General features: G+C 36.7%; 1 protein-coding gene across 1 annotated transcript in view; it reads right to left on the bottom strand.

Moving 5' to 3' along the window:
- Nucleotides 1–19,555, bottom strand: part of Dpyd (dihydropyrimidine dehydrogenase) — an 872,190-nt gene that overhangs the window by 531,346 nt on the left and 321,289 nt on the right. The window contains exons 9-10 of the mRNA XM_028752184.1: nucleotides 12,835–12,942; nucleotides 10,729–10,898 (exon numbers count right to left, since the gene is read on the bottom strand). Coding sequence (XP_028608017.1) covers nucleotides 10,729–10,898; nucleotides 12,835–12,942 — 278 coding nt within the window. The remainder of the gene's footprint in view (nucleotides 1–10,728; nucleotides 10,899–12,834; nucleotides 12,943–19,555) is intronic.

Below are 19,555 nucleotides of genomic sequence, written 5' to 3'. Positions count from 1 at the left end.
CCTCTCTCCTCTCCCCTCTCCCCTCTCCCTCTCCCTCTCCCTCTCCCTTTCCCTTTCTTTGTGTGTGTGTATGTACATCAGTGTGTTTCCCTCTCATCTATATAGACATACCATATTTACAATACAACTACTACTGCTGCTGCTGCTATTGCTACTGCTACTGCTACTGGTACTACTACTACTAATAATAATAATAATAAGTAAATAATAGTAATAATACTAGATTTTCAAAAATGACATAAAAAGACTGAGTAGAAAATATGCAACTCAAGATAGTTTGCAGGTAGTCTTTAATAACGGTCAAGAATTGTCTGGGCATGACAGAGTTAACTGCTCATAAGTTTTAGAATGGAAACTCCTCTTTCTTGTGCAATAAGTGTGTATGAAAGAAGAAAACTCACCACAACTGTGACTGAGACTTGTCTAAATCCTCTTAGAAATATACTTCTGGTATACAAGGCTTGTAATTTCAAATGGGCACCTTTATCTATAAAATGTCTTGGGCAGGGTATACCTCTTAGAAAATTATGGAGCTGGGAGCCACACAGTCATATAAGCTGCATAACTAAGTAGAAAATGTAGACAGAATAAGTGTCTTCTGTGTGAAAGGTGGAACTGCTCACACTTCCTAGAATCAACTTGACCTGAGTTAAAAGAAACAGTGACACTGCCTGATGAGACCTGTCAGTGAAAGCACTTCCTCTTGCTTACCTGACACCTTCTATTTACTTCTATCCATTGAATTAGTAATAAATCTTGAAACAAAATATTACCAATCATGCTAGTGTGGTTTTAAAATCTAATAGCTTACTTATTTTAGTTACCGAAGAGTTAAAGGAGGATGAAGGAACATGGTAAATTCTAGTTGCCCACATGGAATCCCATACTCCTGAGTTTACTGGACAAGTTTTATCTACTTTAAAATTTTAAAATAGATTTTGTTTATTCTGTGAGAATTCTATGCTTGTATACAATGTATTTTGGTCATATCAAACAATAATCCTCCAACTTTTCTTAGTACTGAGACTTTACCTCACAGTGTCCTTTATCCAGAGATTATGTTTTCATTTTTTCATTGGATATTTTATTTACATTTCAGATGTTATCCTTTTACCTCATTTCCATCCCCTGCCCCACCCAGGAACCCCTATCCTAATCCTCCTCTTCTTGCTTCTACGACGATGTGCCTCCACCCAACCCCCCACTCCCACCTCTCCACCCTTGAATTCTCCCACACTGGAGCAGCCAGCCTTCATGGCATCAAGGATCTCCTCTCCCACCTATATCCACCAAGGCCATCTTCCCCTATATATATGGAGCCATGGGTCCCTCCATATGTGCTCCCAGGCTGGTGGTTTATACTCTGGGAGCTCTGGTTGGTTGGTATTGTTGCTCTTCTCATGGGGCCACAAACCCTTTCAGCTCCTTCAGTCTTCTCTCTAACTCCTCCATTGGGAACCCCATGATCAGTTCAATGGTTAGTTGTGAGCATCTGCTTCTGAAATTGTCAGACTCTGGTAGACCTCTAAGGAGACAGCTCCTGTCAGCATGCACTTCCTGACATCCACATCAGTGTCTACCTTTGGTGACTGCACATGGGATGGATACCCAGGTGGAACAGTCTCCAGATGGCTCCTCTTTCATTTTCTGTCCCACACTTTGTCTCCATATTTGCTCCTTTGAGCATTTTGTTACTCCTTCTAAGAAGGACCGAAGCACCCACACATTGGTCTTCCCTCTTCATGAGCTTCATGTGGTCTGTGAGTTGCAGCTTGGGTATTTCAAGCTTCTGGGCTAATATCCAATTATCTGTGAGTGAATACCATGTGTGTTCTTTTGTGATTGGGTTACCTCACTCAGGATGATAATTTCCAGGTACATCCATTTACGTAAAATGTCTGGAATTCATTGTTTTTAATAGCTGAGTAATACTCCATTGTAAAAATGTACCACATTTTCTGTATCCATTCCTCTGTTGAAGGACATCTGGGTTCCTTCGAGCTTCTGGTTATTATAAGCAAGGTTGCTATGAACATAGTGGAGAACTAACTGAGGCCAAAGGTAAGCAGCTATCTCACGAAGTAGGAGCTCTACTCCTGATGACAGAATTGACAGTCCCTTCCTCAGCAGCCGCCAATTGCCAATAGTTATTCAGCAAGAGATGGTGTCCTTTGAGTCTCTCCTTCAGTCATGCTGGAATTTGGCTGAATTATAATTTTTAATGCAGAAATTAACAGGTAGAGAATAACGGAGTGTAGAGCATTTTAAAATCTATCTGCCCCCACTGGCTTTATCCACTATCATCATTTATAGGCTTTTCTTTTAAATTCATCAAAATGCAAGCATTTTGAACATAAAGAAGTGTGTTACTCCACAGGACAACTGTGTTACATGTTGGATAAGTATTGTAGTCCCTTCACTGAGTCACTGTTGTGTCACTGGATTGAGTCACTGTTGAGTTACAAGACCCAGAATTGCAATGTAAAGAATTACTGAGAGGATTCAAAGTGACTTTGCACAGCTATCACAAAACGTATCACTTCTAGGAAGAAAAGAATATTTCTGCAGTATTCATTTATGATTGATGATATTCCCTTAAAGCTGACTAGATCTCACAGTTCTTCACCTTAGACTTTGCTGGAGTAAAACAATAGTGACTGCTATTGTAATGTTTCACAAAAAGATGATCCTGTATAACTTTGTGTCTTGGAGGTATCGTTTTCAATCTTGAAATGACTAGCTATGCAAATTCTGTTCAAATTATAATCCTGTCTTCTTCTATAAAAAGTCAGTCTTTACTTATTCTGATATATTTTCATTAAATTCAATGTTTTAATATGTTGCTTGACAATGTTTGCTAGTTTTAGTTACTCTTTTTAGACCTTGGTTAAAAAGGACCATTTTAAAAGTCAAAGGACCATGAAAAATTGTTGATGTCAATTTGATTGTGTATCCTATTTTTAATAAAGGCAGCATAGGAGAAACAGGGGTTTATTTGGCTTACAATTCCAAATTACAATTCACTAACTGAGAGAAACCAAGGAAGTAAGAGTTTGAGATAGTTAGACACACTGTACCCACAGCTAAGAGCTTAAGGAAGCAATTGCACTTTTGCTACTTGCTTGCATCATTGCTCTCAGCTGGCTGTCTTGATTTTATATGTCTCAAAGACCATCTTAGGGAATGGTGGTGCCCACAATAATTAGGGTCAATAGACAAACAAGAAAATTGTTCGCAAGTCAGCCTAACCTAGATAACTACTCAATTGAGATATTTTTCTAAGGCTATTTTAGGTTGTAGCCAGCTGTCACTTAAGAGTAACCATCAGATATGTAATGAGATAAGGTAAAATTTAAAGTTAAAATAAAGTAATAACTCATATGAAATATATCTAAAATAGCTTTGAGATGTGTAAATGCATGGTATGTACTTTATACCTGTTAAGATGCCTTTTGTGAACTTATTTAACATGGATTACTGATCTGCTAATTTGAAGTGAAAACTTTTCTGTTCTTTGAGTCAAATAATGAACTGAATTATGTAACAGAAGAAGCCTGCATTTTAATTTGTGAGATTAGTATAAAGAAGTAACAACCCTATATAGTGAGTGTTGGATAAGCATAAAGCATAGATATCCATAAAAGGTCTTCAAATAAGGGTGAATTAAGGAAAGCCCAAAAGAAATCTTTGAAAAATATTTTTAGAGAAGGCCTCGAGAGGGAGATTCATGTCACCATTTTTAGAGAAAAAGCAACACTTGTACAATAGATGAAGAAAAGCTATTGCTATAACTAAAATCTCAACTACTCAAGAAGGTGAGACTAGAGAATCACAAGTTCAAGATTTGCCTGGCTCACACAGAGGTTCAAGGCTCACCTCCACAGCCTTAGAAGATTTTACCTCAAAATATAACTAATAAAAGAGACTAGAAATGTAGCTCAGAGCTAAAATGCTTGTGTTAAACATTGAAGGTTTATATTTAATTTTCAGAACTATAATATAGAGTAAGATACTTTTATGATAATTCTTGTGTCCTTTATTTAAACTGTTCTATTTGAGTGCTATATACTGACTAAAATATGGATTTAATAAATTACAGTAATTCAGGTAAAGTGGAACTTTTCTATTATCCCAGTCCCCAGGAGGCTGAGGCAGGAGGATTAATTGGCCTCATCTGGCTACAAGGTAATTCACAGCTAGTCTAGACTACAGTGTAAAATCATTTTTTCAAGTAAGTGAATAAATAAAATAATTACATTTTAAGAATTCCATCTTATAAGACAATGTAAAGATATTGAAGAGCTGGAACAAATATGATTAAAGGCAGAAGAGCTACTAAAATTAATACAGCACTAATCAATATTTAATATTTAATATGGCAAGTCTCTCTATATAGATATATGACATGAGTATAAAAGAGTTTGGTAACATTTCTAAAGATAAATCATCTTCAGCACTACAGATACCCAGAGCAAAACCCCCATGATATTTTCAACATTGTCTTTAAATGCACTATCCTGAATGTGCATGAGTCTTTGTTGGGTCTTGGCCTGTTAGCAGTTCTCTCTTGCATATTTTTTTATGCATAGCAAAATGAAAAACTTTGGGAATGGACGAATAGGATCCCTATAAATTATGTACCTCCAGCACTGGTATCAGAGATGGAAAACTCAGCCTAGGTTTTATAATCAGGTACCAAAACGCTCCAACTTTCAGTACAAAAACGATTCCTTCTAACTCTTCACACTACGCTGAACTAACATAACTTTTCATCAGGTATACACATCTAGACTCTTGGAATGCCATGTCTCTGTAATCAAACAGTATTTGATATGTATTTACGATGTTAGCACTCCAAGAGCCTCTAACTGCCATTAATTAACTTTGTTTGCTTAGGGGCAGTTATTTGTATTTATTTGTTTGTTTTCAACTCCCCTTACCCAATCATGCTAACAAGGCTCTGGTTACATTCCATGAAAAACTGCTCTTGAACAATGTGCAGGTGTCAAATGCAGAGGAGCCATTGGGAGTATCTACTTTACTTGGGGAAATTACGTTCATGAGTCTTTACAGGTTCTTTGCTGAAATTAGTCTAAGGTTGATATTTACTATAATTAAAATAAAAGCTTGGGAATCATTTGCTACTGGTACACAAATAAATAAATAAAAGGGGGGCAGCAAGATATGGAGTGCCAAACAAGGAATGTAGTTTTTTTGTTGTTGTTGTTGTTTGGTTTTGTTTTTTCTAAACAGAGTTTCTCTGTGTAGCCCTGGCTGTCCTGGAACTCACTCTGTAGACCAGGCTGGCCTCGAACTCAGAAATCCACCTGCATCTGCCTCCCAAGTGCTGGGATTAAAGGTGTGCACCACCACTGCCCAGCTAAGGAATGTAGTTATAACACTGTCATTTTATGCTAAAAATTATGTGTCTGGGGACTGTAAATTGTGTCTCAAAGAAGAGATATTGTGGGGTATGTTATATTGTTCCAAAATGACTAAGTTAATAGATGTATTCTTTCATGTGAAAATGTATCATTTCAAAATTACAATAAAACACATTTTGACTAACAGACCAAAGGATTTGGCATACATTAAATATTAGGTAGTCATCATTATCAAGACAACTGATCCTTTAAATAACTAAGATTTTTGGTAACAGGCAAATCTAATCAAATTTACCACATAGATCCCATCAGAATAGAGAAGGACAAGAGATACCATGCCCTTCTGCCATTTAGAAACTAAGTAGATATACAACAGATTCGTGCAATATTCTTCATGAATGAGATTTTTTATTAAAACTAATATTGGACCATATTTATCTCCACCATAATCAATAACACCTACAGAGTCCTTCCTTAACCTTATCATTTAAATTGATCAAGTCAAGCACGTCTATTGAGTCCTGACCTTCATGCCTCCTTTTAGGGATTCCCAACTGCCTACAGCATTCTGGCAGTTCTGTCTGATATGTCAACAGCTTTTAATACCAGCATTTTGGGGGATTCTGCTATCCTGTGAAATTTAATCTCACCTATTTAAGCTTGCAGAAAGTACTAGAGGGAATTATTAACAGATTTTCCCTCATCTTCTTAAAGGATAGCACTGAGTGATTGGCTGGTTTCCCCAAGGACTGAGGGCTGAGAACTGCTAGTGTGTCAGTAGCATCCTATTTAGCATGTGTGTGAGGCCACTAGGGAGCCTGAGAGACATTTGGAATCAGAATTACATCAATATGCTGATGATGCCTCCCTATCTTCATCTCATCAAACCTATATCCTTCAGCATTAATGCTTTCTTAACTAAGATGGAAAGTGCCTCCAAACAGCACACTGCTTATGGTTCTAATTAGACAGCTGGAAACTCATTGATGATACATTAGAGCAGTGGACCAGCAGCCTCAGCATCACCAGGGAACTTGTTAAAATGCAAATTCTCAGGCCCATCCCACACTTACTCTGAAAGAAACTCCGGGGACAGGACCCAGTGGTCTGTGTTCAGCAATGTGATTTTTGATCTACTCTAAATTTTGAAAGCCTATATATTACAGAAACAGCTTGCATGTGTCCTTGAAATTTTTATTCTGAGATGCTTCCTAGTGTTATTGATTGAAATATTTTTGGATGCAAGCATGTTGGTCTTGGTAATGGTGGTGGTTTGAATAATAATATGAAAAAGTTCCCCAGCAGTGTGAGTGTTAGGACACTTGGTTCTCAGTTGGTGGTACTGTTTGGGGAGGTGGTACAGTCTTACTGAAGAAGTATATCACTGGTGTCACTTGGAGATACTATAGTATTGCCCTACTTCAAGTGTTTTTTTCTGCTTCATTTTTGTTATTGAGGTTCTGATCTTTTCACTTGTTCCTGCAACCATTCCTACCACCTGTTGCATGTACTCTTACCATAATGGATTTTTCCATCTGGAAGCATATACCCAAAGAAATTTCCATCAGTAAGTTGCCTTGGTTGTACACTTTTATCACATCAACAGAAAAAATTAATATATAATTAAAGTATAATATAATTATTAACCACAGCCACAGAAGGCACAGTTTCAAGGAAGTTACTGACCTCTGTGTTCATTCAGATCTATTATTAAAGGTTCACAAAATGTCCTGTTAGCCTGCTTTCTCCTCTCTCAAAGAAAAAATATTGGACTGAAGTTTTAAACATAAGAATACTGAAGTACTCAGTGATGAGACAATTTGTTAATAAATAAACCATTTAAAACTTTCACCCAAGTACAAATGACTATATGTTATATCTACTTGAGAAAATACTCATTTAGGCTTTTTTCTTGAATACTCATTTACTTTAAGTAAATAGAGTGTGACAGAAACACAGGTATGTGGAGAGAAGGAAGCATATGAGAAATTAGAGAAATATAGAAGAGTTGGGATACTATGTTATTTAAAAATAAGTCCCTGAACATAGTCTCTCAAATCCCATGTATTGGAGTAGATAAATGATACTTAATCTCCACCATGCTAACATCCTATTTCCACTGTAAACATTGAATGTTCTTTAGAAGTATACAAAACCAAGAAATGACTATGATGAATGAGCATGGAAACTTATAAGTGCTGCAATTTCCCAATTCAGAATACCATTGACACTGGCCAAATACTATAGCCTGAAGTACACACACACACACACACACACACACACACACACACACACACCTCCAATTATGTTAATACATGAGACTAATTACACATTTCATGTTGTGGTTGATGCTTAACATTATTACATGGGCCCTCTAAAAATTTAAAATTCATTTACCTGGAAGATTAGTAGAAGAAATCATAGTTTTGAGCCTTTCTAGAGAATTCTAATGCTATAACTGTTTATCGAACACTTTATATCAATGCTTGGTTAGAAAAATGATAAAACTGAACAAGGAAGATGACCACAGTTATTTGATCTCATGCATATAAATGTTAAGTCATTTTAAGAATATATAAAAGTTTTGCTCCCTTGTAATAATAAAGAAACAGTCATTCTAGTTATAAGTAAACCCCACCAGAATTGTACTAAATCTCCACTGAAGACAAGCACCTTGTGCTCCGAGGCTCATTCCTTCCTCTTAGCACCCTGCAACTATACCCATCAGGATCTGGACCCCTACTAAGTTACACCTATACTGCAATATCTTCCATTCTGTATCCTAGCACACTGCTCAACAGTCTACTTTTATTAGCCACTAACCAGCCTCTTTGCTTCTGCCTCTACAGTCTCATAGTCAAAATTCTGCAGAGTAGTAAATCCAAAAGCTATCTTAGGTCTTCATCATTCTCTATACAAAACATTCCCAAAGTTTTACTTTCTACCAAGTAGAAGCTTGTAAGTGACCACAATTAAAGATCAAATCCTCGTAGATATCAGTTTCTGTTCATATGAACCCCCCCAGGAGATTTCCTGTTATGACTAAGAACATTGAACTAGGTCAACAGTGCTTATCACTGGATGCCAATCTTCGCTCAATGTTGTCTTTTCTTCATGTAAAACTAATCAGAAAGACCTATAAACCACTCTATGTAAGGGAGAAATCCCTGTCTTTGCCTCCACCAGACTCTACACCCAAGCAAACACCTGCACACTTCCTATGTTCCCGTATCAGTAATTTTTTCCATAGAACAAGTTACTTTTCAATACACCACTGATGGTATGATATATTTACTTTCCATATAAATAAGTGCATTAAGTATTTGTTTAGTCTTTTACTTATTTCCTAACCATAAGTGTTATGATAGCATGAAACTCTCTGATATATTCCAGTCACTTGAAATAGTGCCTAGCATACAATAAGTCAACATAAGGTACATGAATACACACATTTAGTTTCCTAAGTAATTATCCAGTCTTTTTTTTTTCTTCCGAGTTTTATGTAAGACAGAAACAGCTGCCATGTATTTCTAGTCACTCTTTCTAATGGAAGGTGAAGAGAAATGATGATACTATCAGGAATGAAGTAACTAACACTGCTATTTGGGGTGTTTAAATTTGTTTATGGAATGTCCTCCAAAAGTTAAGTCCAAACGCTCCTATCTCACTCAACAGTGTTATTAGGAGGTGATAGAAGCTCTAGCAGGTGGACGACATTAGAAGAAATGTGTCACTGAAGTAGTGATTCTGATGGATTTATTTTGTCCCCTGTTCCCCTGCCCACTGTCCCTTCATGGCCATCTTGAGGTGAGAAATTTACCTTATTTGTTTCTACCACAGTGATCCGCACACACTGATCTAGAATAAATCTTTGTTCTGTTCAGTTTTGCTTTATTTTGTTTTGTTTTTGAATCTCAGGTCTTCTAGTCTCAACAAATAGACTGACGATACATGGGGCTAATTTCTATTTCCAACCCGCAAGAGGCGATTCTTGGTCATGGAAGCCTTTTAAATCATAGGAATAGATAAACAAAATATAAAGTATTTAGTGTAAAGAATGATTCACAAGAAGAAGTAAAGTCAGATACTGTTCCTTTTTTTTAATTTGGCTATTTAAATTTGTAGGATGATGTAAGTGAACTAATTACTGCCTAAAAGTGTATTCCAGAAAAGATTCTTAGGATTATAAGATCACCTCGGAAAATACACATTAGAAGTGTGGATGGAGTAAAACCCACAGAGGAAGGCTGACATTTGCAGCGCAGCTATGAACTAGGGGTGATGGATCATTTACTAAGGTCAATTTGTACTGTGGCTAATCCACATCTAACAAATTACCCACCAACTGCAGTTATAATACTTGCCAGATCAAGAGCCTCCAAGCATGTGTGGGCATTCTCAAGTAAATCAAATTCAAAATACTGATTTGAATAAAATGGGTAATTTATCTTTTCATAAATATACTCAGTCTATGGCCTAACAACTAGTATCCTTTGAAAATAATATCTTCTTCTGATACCATTACAGTTGGAGAGATCATCGTGTACACAGCCAGAGGATGTTTTAATAGAAGACAAGTAGAAGGAAATGATGTCAACTCTGTCATCCTTACTAAGTTAACTAAATACTGAATCTGAGCAGTGTTCCTATAGCAGCTCTTTTAAAGTACTCTGCAGCAATTTCGTTCAATTGTCTTTCTAGAAGAAACAGTTGATTCTCAATATGAAGAGTGTGCATAAAAACATATTATATATCTTTATGTATACATATATATGCATATAGACATATATATCTGTATGCCATTAATTATGTGTATGATAATATATGCATTATATATTATACATATATGTAGTATATACATCCATATATACATGCAATGTGATATATATATATATTCTAGGATATATATATATATATATATATATATATATATATATATTCTAGGATAGATGAATTTCAGGGATCTTAAATGTTTCCAATTATAACATTCATTTAGCATCCACACATTTTATGAAAATTGCAGATTATTAAGGTTATAGATTTAGCACATTTGACAGATACTAATTAGAACACACTTCAAAGATATTAAAACACTGATAAAAAAGATGGACCAGTGATTTTGGCCCAAATACATGTATCATTTTACCCAAATTAATATTTAAAGTTCCTTTTAAGTGGACTGTCAGAATGAAAATAATTACATATACCCTAGAATTCAATTACTTTTTTCATCTGTCCATTTTAAGGACAATCTAATTATTTAAATTAGGACTGCATATCAGCAGTGTCATTGCCTAAAATCTGCAGGATTCCACCCCTGGCTCCTCCAATGCTTGTACTTCACCTCCTCTGGAACAGCTCGAATATTAACAAAGCCCTTTCTGAAGACGATGAACACGCGACGGGCTCCACAACGCAGGGCGGATGTTGCACAGTCAAACGCAGTATCTCCAGCTCCGAGTACAATCACGGCTCCCCTTATGGATGGCAATGGAGAGTGACAGGCGCACATTCCTGAACGATGAAAGGAAAACCCCATTTTCAAGTAGAGAAACCATTTCTGCATGACAGCTCAAAAGATACTTGTACTCAAAGCACTGTAAAATTGCATCTTGCAGTTTTCCAGGGTGGAGTGTCACTATCAAATTATTCTGCTTCGTTGAAAGACAGTTTTATTCCCATTTTAAAAATATGCTCGTATATGTAATTTTATACTCAGTACCCTTAGCTTCCTTATTTTCCCTTCGATAAGGACTGTGGCAACACTTTAAAAAAATTTAGTCATGATAAAGAGAAATCAATTAAACACCTATCATAGTCATGACACATATTTTTATATTTACATAATTACATTTCTATATATCCGTGAAACAGAGAAATCCTTATAATCTCATCCATAGTTTAGAGCATGTTGTTAAGATACTTCACATAATTTCTAACATAACCCTACCTTATATTTTATATTTATTAAACTTTTAAAATTAAGATGATGAGTAAGCATATATTTGTAAATGTTGTGTTTCTGGGCATAATGGCTACAATATAGCTTTCTCACTAATTGAATTTCTCTGTTTCATTCTGTGAAACTAGAATATATATATATATATATATATATATATATATATATATATATATTATTCATTCACTTATTTAATTAGTTTCGTGGTTGTGTATGTGCAGGCATTCATTTGTCACAGTGTACATGGGGTAGACAAAGAACATCTTTCAGGTGAAATCCCTCTCCTGCCATAGAGTGGGATCCAAGGATGGAGCTCTTGTGTCAGACCTACATTCAAGTGCTTCTTCCTATTGAGCCATCCTACCAGCCAACGAAATATGACTTCCTAAGTGTGTATTTCTCAGACTATGTGTAGGAAGATCTGGTATCCTTATGGAGATCCTTGGGAAACAGAAATTCAGACTATGTTCTGTGTTAGACAGTACTCTATTATCAGTACTGTATTATAAATTACTGATAAGATGAATTACTATAATTTTTGAAATGCCACCCTAGATGATTTCTAGACCTATAATTTCAATAAGTATAATCACTTTGTTTAGATGATCATCTGTTTAGAATTAGACAATTGACATTCTGTGATACTCAAACACAAGCTTGGTGCACCATGATCTTCATGTGGAAAGCAAAGCTCACACGATTCTAGGACTCAGGGGTTGAGAAACAGATACAGAAGATATCCTGCACTGTCACTACCTTCAGAGTAATTTAATACTTGTCTGTTTAAATTTTTCAAGGAAAGGGAAACATACGTTTTTGATTATTTCTACACATAATCATATGTAGGAACAGATATGGTTCAGTCTCCTTTAAAAATAAATGTTTAAAAGGTTTAGACCATCTAGTTAAAAAAAATACTACAGCTTCTTTATCATGAAGACAAGGGCGCTAATGGAGCCAAAGCCTGGCATACACTTCCCTTCAGGTTGTTCATCTTGGGGTACATGAAATAATAGGGTGTCTATCAAAGTGTCTTACTTTAACTGCTTAGAATTACTGCTCCAGAAGGGTCCTTGATCTTCCTGCCTCTGCAGACACACATCATTTCAGACATGCGAAGACTCATCCTGCTTTAAAATAGCTCTCAAACTAGACATCGTGTCCTTATTGCTGGAATCTCTTCCAGTGTTTGATGTAGTCTTTTTATTTTGAATTAGTTTTTCATGGTGTACTTTAGACTTACATGGAACACACACACACACACACACACACACACACACACAATACCTTTTATGATGTTTGCTTGGAAGAATAGGTAATTCTATAATTCCTGCAAATGGTTGTATCAGTTTTTAATTTTTTACTTTAGTGCTATTTATTCAAATATCCAGATAAGATATGGATAATGTCTTACTGAGTTAGAATTTATAATAAATTTATAATGCCTGGGGCAACACAGACAACATTGAGACAGAAGACAATAGGTTTTACCTGTTTTACTGCTTTTGGCGACAAGTGGCAGAAAGTCTTTGGATGTGTAAAATCCTTGGACTTGTGTCAAGCCTTGAAAAATATGGTCCTTTTTAGGTTCTGGCAAGCCTATTTAATAAAGTTAAAAAATATAATTAGCAATCACTTTACTAAATGGTTATTAAAATTAGGAAAATAGTGACATCCTTCAAAATACTGTGGTTCTTAATGGAAAAGATTTCAATAAACACACCAAAAAAAAGAAGAAGAAGAAGAAAAAAAGATAAAGAAGAGAAATGTAGATAACACAATTTTACTGACTGATTTTATGTCAACTTCACATAAGAAACAGTTATCAGTTAGGAGGGAGCCTCAATTTAGATAATGCTTCCACAGGACCAGGCTGTAGGCAAGTCTGTAGGCCAATTTATTAATTAGTGATTGATGGAGGAGGCCAAGTCCATTATAAGTGTTTTCATCCCTGGGTTAGTGGACCTGGGTTATATTACAAAAGGATGCTGAGCAAACCATAAGGAGCAAACCAGTAAGTAGCACCCCTCCATGACCTCTGCATCAGTTCTTGTTCTCCTGTTGGCTGTCATGCTTAAGTCCCTGTCCTGACGTCCTTCAATGATGGACTACTGTATGGAAGTGCAAGCATAACAAACTCTTTCCTCCTCAACTTGCTTTTGGTCATGGTGTTTCATCACAGCAAATAGTATCCATAACTCTCAATGATCTAACAGATCTCATATTCCTTTAATATGAAATTAAATATATATCACAAACTTTACATTATGTGTGTGTATTTATATACAGAGAGTAATATACTGTGTAACAATACACAAATCATAGTATGCAGTGATACAGTATTAATGGGTAACTTATACTCTTCTTTATGCTTTAAGTAAAAGTGTTTAAGAGGATAAAGAGTATTGTGTGTTAAAAACCTTTAAGAAAACTAGAAACAAACAAAAAACAATGGGCACATATTTAATTAATGGGAAAGAAAGATTATTCTACGAAAAATGAACATTAATAAAATCCCAAAGAATAAATGCACTTTACAAAATTCAGCTTCTCATAAATGCCAAACTATATGTGTATTAAAGCATGAATGATGACAGTTGACGAGATGGCTCAGCAGGTAAAGGTACCTATGTTCAAACCTCCAGACATGAGATTTGAACCCATGTAAAGATGAAAGGCACAATAGATGCTACCAAGTAGTCTTCTCACCTCCAGATGCTTGCCATACATACATACATACATACATACATACACACACATGCTCATGCACGGACACAGACATAGTTATATGATAATAAAAGGTTGGTGGTTAAACAAAAAACCTTTAAGAGACTGTTATGGGTTTATATTCTCAGCTCAGGGAGTGGCACTATTAGAAGGTATGCCCCTATTAGAGTAGGTATGTCACTATCATGCCTGGAAGCCAGTATTCTGCTAGCAGCCTTCAAATGAAGAGGTAGAACTCTCAGCTCTTCCTGTATCATGTCTGCATAGATGCTGACATACTCCTCCTGCCTTAATGATACTGGACTGAATCACTGAACCTATCAGCCAGCTCTAACTAAATGTTGTTTTTATAAGAGTTGGCTTGGTCATGGTCTCTGCTCACAGTAGTAAAACCCTAAGTAAGACAGAAAGTAATAAAAATATTAATTCCATGCCTGGCTAACACATATGATTCTCAATATGTATTAGTCTTAAATATTAATAAATATATTAAGACAACCTGTTAAGTCTATGTAAAGTTACTTGCATGTGTATGATTTCATGACTGACCAGTTGGAATTGGATAAAATAGTATTTTTAATTCATTCGTTCATTCATTCATTCATCATTGTTCACTTGGATCAAGACGTGGGCAAAGACAATCGGGTTTCTTATTCTTTCATTTAAATCTACATTTGGCACTATGATGGATTTATCATTTACTGGGTCAGAGTTTTCCTATAAATGTTTCAAAGCGAATTGGCAAGATGTTCTGAGTTGTGAATGTTGGCTTAAGAAGATGAAAAATGACCCAGTAACTAGACAGACTCAGTATGATTAAATTATCCCTGCACCCTACATAGCTCAGGTCACATACTGAATCTCATGAGTCATGAAAACCCTGATTCTGGTCCAGGTAACTTATGTTTCAATGTGGTAGTCATGGCACTATGGAAGATTAGTGCCTATAACGCTATGGTGTGACCAGGAGCAGGTCTTGATCACCAGACAGATTTTGGAGCAAGTCCCTCTTCATCTACTTCACAGCACTGTGACTTTGTGGAAGATCCCATGATCATTTGCTTCATGTGTCAACTTGACTGAGCTACAGAGCCAACTATTCACTAAACTAGTAACCTATGTGTAAATATGGATGCCTTTCTAAAATGCTGCTTTTGTGACTTGCATTAAAGACTACCTGATTAGTGTAGGACATCCATATTCTGTCAGTCAAAGGCCTTAAGAAGAAAACTCTATTTTTCCTGAGAAAGGAGAATGTGTTTGTATACTGAACACCAGGGCTCCAGCTCAGTTAGAAGAGCTCATATGTTGCCGACGCAAAGCCTTGATCTCCATTTCAGCACTGCACAGACGAGATGTGGTGGAGCATGCCTGCAATCCCAGCAGCGGGGAAGGGGAGACAGGAGCTCAAGCTCAGTCTATGGCCTACATTGTGAGTTCAGTGCCAGTCTGGACTACATGCTAGTTCCAAGTTCGTAGCCAGTCTAGCCTATGTGAAGCTTATACTTCCTCTGCTCCTGTCCCCTCATTATTATCTCCCTTCTGCTCCCTACCTTCTTGCTTGCCCCAAGAGTGTGTGTGTGTGTGTGTGTGTGTGTGTATGAATCTATGTATGTACGTATGTATGCATGTATGTATGTATGTATTTAAACACCGTCTTCTACCTGAGAGATTTCTTTTGGCTTATTACAGATTTCTGAGTTTTCTTCTTTCAAAGTTACAATGACTACTATCAATAAATCCCCCCCCCTCATTCCCTTTGTCCCTCCCCTTTCCCATTCTCTCCGGCCTCCCCTTCCCTACTCTCTCTGTCTCTCTATTTCTCTGTCTCTCTCTTTCATGTACACACACACACCTACTGGCTCTGTTTTCCTAGAGATCTCTGACTTCAAGCCCCGCCCTCCCTCTGATAATCACCATTTCTCTTAAGCAGGTAAAAATGTCACTATTCTCATGAATGAGATTAGAGATCTGACATGCTGGTGTGTGTTCATATCTCATCAAGACCTGGTACATACTGAATGTTCAATGAGCCTTGGCTGTAAGATAGGCTTATTTATTCTATAGTTTATAAATTCTTCCAAGCTTCACATCTCCTAGTAAGGAAAGAATAAAGTTTAAATCATAGTAAAGTATTAAATCTTAGCAAATTTAAGTAAAGTTCTACGAGGAAAGAAAAATGAGGCAACCTTAAGTGAAATATGAAAGTTGTAAATCCCCATCTATCAAAAGAAGACTTCCCTGAAAGGCGATGGCATATTAATAAATAAGGTTTGTGTCTACATGAGGATGGTTTCAAAATGACACAGAAATGACTTTTTAATTCAACTTTCAGTGGGAAGATGAAAGTTTGTGAATAAAAAGGGATGGGCAATGTTTGACAAACAAAACCATTCCAAGCTGCTCATTAATAGGCGTGTCTTGCAAAGACTCCAGGACAAATCAATGCTCTTTAGGGAAGTTCCCTGAGGACTGGTTGTTGCTGCTTTAGTACACAAACCAACAACTCCCTAAGAAGTATAGGAAAACAGTAATTCTCAGCTATTCTCAGTAAGAAAGTAAATTCTGCTTATACAGACAATTTTATTCAACATTTATCGAGCATGAACATGCGATAATTGCCTGGTAGGTAAGGAATGTGCATAATTAATTCATTTAAAATATCTAAATAACTCTATGGCACACATGGTGGTATTCCTATCCACATTGTAGATGTGGGGAAATTGAGCTACATACAAATGGAATAGCTATGTTCCAAGTCACAGAACAATGTTCTCTCTGTGTCTGTCTGTCTATCTGTCTGTCTGTCTTTATGTATGTATGTATGTGTATATGTGTATGTATGTGTGTGTCTAGGTATGGCTGTATTTATGTGTAGACATGTGTACAGGTGCTCATGTATGATAATGCCAGAGATTGATTTCAGATGTTGTCCTCCAGTTTTTTCCACCTAAGTAAGTTTTTGAGGCAATGTCGGAGAGTTATCATGGATGTCATCAACTTGCCTAGACTGACTGGTCAGTGATCCCTAGAGATTATCTTGTCTCTGCTTCCCACTTGCTGGGCACACCCCCTGGCCCTGGCTCTTTACAAGGGTGTTGGATTCTGAAGGTGGATGCTCTCACTTGCCCAGCAAGCACTTAATTGATCATGCAATCTCTCAAGCCTTTGTAAGGACTGTCTTTTCCTTGTGGAATCAATGCAGATTAATCAGTAGTATCTCAGGGAAGCATTGCAAATGCATATATTCAGTTTCCCTGTAAATCTATGGTATATGCAAGCTGCAGGCTACACAAAACAGATCTATGACCAGCTTCCATTCTCCTGGTTGAGAAAATGTCATCTGGTTCCCTGGACTGCCTTTGTGTTTTGTGATTATTTTCTCTAGCAAACTTCCTTTGTGAAGTATTTTCCTTTTTAAGTGCATCTCTCTTGGGCATCTGCTGGTTATTTTTCAATATTTGATATTCTTTGAAAAAATGTATCCTTGCTTTGTTTCCAAATAACCTCCCTCTGGAACAACTTACAGAATAAATAACAGCAGCTCACATAGGACCCATGCTCCTCAAGCTCATATCAAGCTTTGAACTTCAATTAACATGAACAAGATACTAAATATTTTGTAATGTATTCTCATCCAATAAGTAATAAAGGAAGAATCAGTTATGTGCCTTGATCTTTATAGTTGTAGTGGTCTGTACTTTAGAATCACAGACATTCAATGACATTTGCTTGAAGAACTCATTGAGTCACTTCTTTGTGTTAACATAATGGAACAAGAATTTCATGAGATACATTAACTTAAAGGTGGCGTGAGAGCTGAGCACAGTGAGAAAGACAACCACAGATAAGTGTGCTTTGTAGAATGCCTCACAGTCCTCACTGAAGAGAATACAGCAGTGAAAATGAGAACTGATCCCGAGTACAAGCCTGCAGCTTACAGAGATGGATGATGCTCTAGGTACTGGTGTTCACAAAAGGTACACAGGATGTTGTTATGTCACACATTTTCAGAAACCAGGCTTTAGTAAACAAAACACTGCAGACATGTTACTATCCTCAAGTTGACAAGATATAGTTGATGGTAGATGTCATAAGTTAACTTGGAGTTAATAGGTAGGTGTGACCTACCATGTGGGTGCTGGATATATATGTGTGTGTGTGTGTATTCTATTATAGTTTGATTATATAATAGTTAACAATCAAATATGTGTAAAAAGGCAATTACGATTCTTCAAATTTATTTGCAAATCTAGAGACCACCTAAACTCATTTGTTTTTAGTTTGAAAGGAAAACCAGAACGTTTTAGGTCCTGGGTGTTCTATTGTGTTATATAAGATTAAAACTAATTCTTTTGCTCAACTTTTCCAGTATACATTATCCAGCTGATGTCTGTGAATAGATTGCCTGCCTCTTACTGTCTTGTGGTTTCTTCTGAGATTACACTTTCTTCTCAGAGAACATAGTATGGGTGCTGTGAATGCTGGGTTCATTCTCTCTCTCTCTCTCTCTCTCTCTCTCTCTCTCTCTCTCTCTCTCTCTCTCTCTCTGTGTGTGTGTGTGTGTGTGTGTGTGTGTGTAGTTCAGTTTCAGATCATCTGACTCACATGCATTAGGCCCTGTGTATAAGCGGCATGACGGAGGAAGAGTGAGTTTCATTATCCTAGTCCTAAATTAAGGGAATGTTTTGGACTAAGAAGGATATTAAAATATCCAGAAAGATTAAACACAGATTCATTAGAAAAAAGTCTGAAAGAGACCTAGCTAAAATATACGAATAGTTTTGTAAAACAATCGATATTTTTTAGTTTTGTGGGTTTTTTTTAAAAAAATTACTGTAAACTGAGATACTTGCATAATCATTTGTAAAACTAGAAACAGTATGTTAAATAACTTATGAAACCAGATCTTGCTATCATTTCCTTGGTAGAAATCTTTGTCTAATGCAATGAAATGACACATTTAGGTGTACATGTATGAAATGCCCACCTAATCCATCATTTACACAATACCATTATACATTAAAGTGTCATTGTTGAATAGATTGGAATTTTAGTCTAGGAAATGGCATCTTAGAATAGATTCAGAAATGGTGGGAGCAAAGTCATTCTTCTATTCTTACTTGTTCTGTAGATTACAATGGACTCGAGCCATGTGTGCTCAAAACCAAGGGAGTAGAGAACTAGAGGTGGAGAACTGACTGGGATTTTCAGTTCAAAGCACTAAGAATTGTTGGCATTTAGTCTAGGCTCCGCTCCACAGTTACCTGGCAATAGCCAGGTGTACCTGACTCAGTATAAAAGGGGCTGCTTGCCTTTCCTCTCTACTTTTGCTCCTCTTGCTCTCCTGCCCTTTCTCCCCTAACCTCTTCCCCTTCTCTCACCATTCCCCTCCCCCTCTCCAGGTGCTCATGACCAGGCTCTTCTCCTTCATTCCCCGCTCTCGCTCTCGCTCTCGCTCTCGCTCTCGCTCTCGCTCTCGCTC

The sequence above is a fragment of the Grammomys surdaster genome, unplaced genomic scaffold, assembly GCF_004785775.1.
Source record: "Grammomys surdaster isolate TR1022 unplaced genomic scaffold, NIH_TR_1.0 125881, whole genome shotgun sequence".
NCBI classification, from domain to species: domain Eukaryota; kingdom Metazoa; phylum Chordata; class Mammalia; order Rodentia; family Muridae; genus Grammomys; species Grammomys surdaster.
The sequence above is the reverse complement of the archived record's forward strand: the minus strand, read 5'-3'. Positions and strand labels throughout refer to the sequence as shown.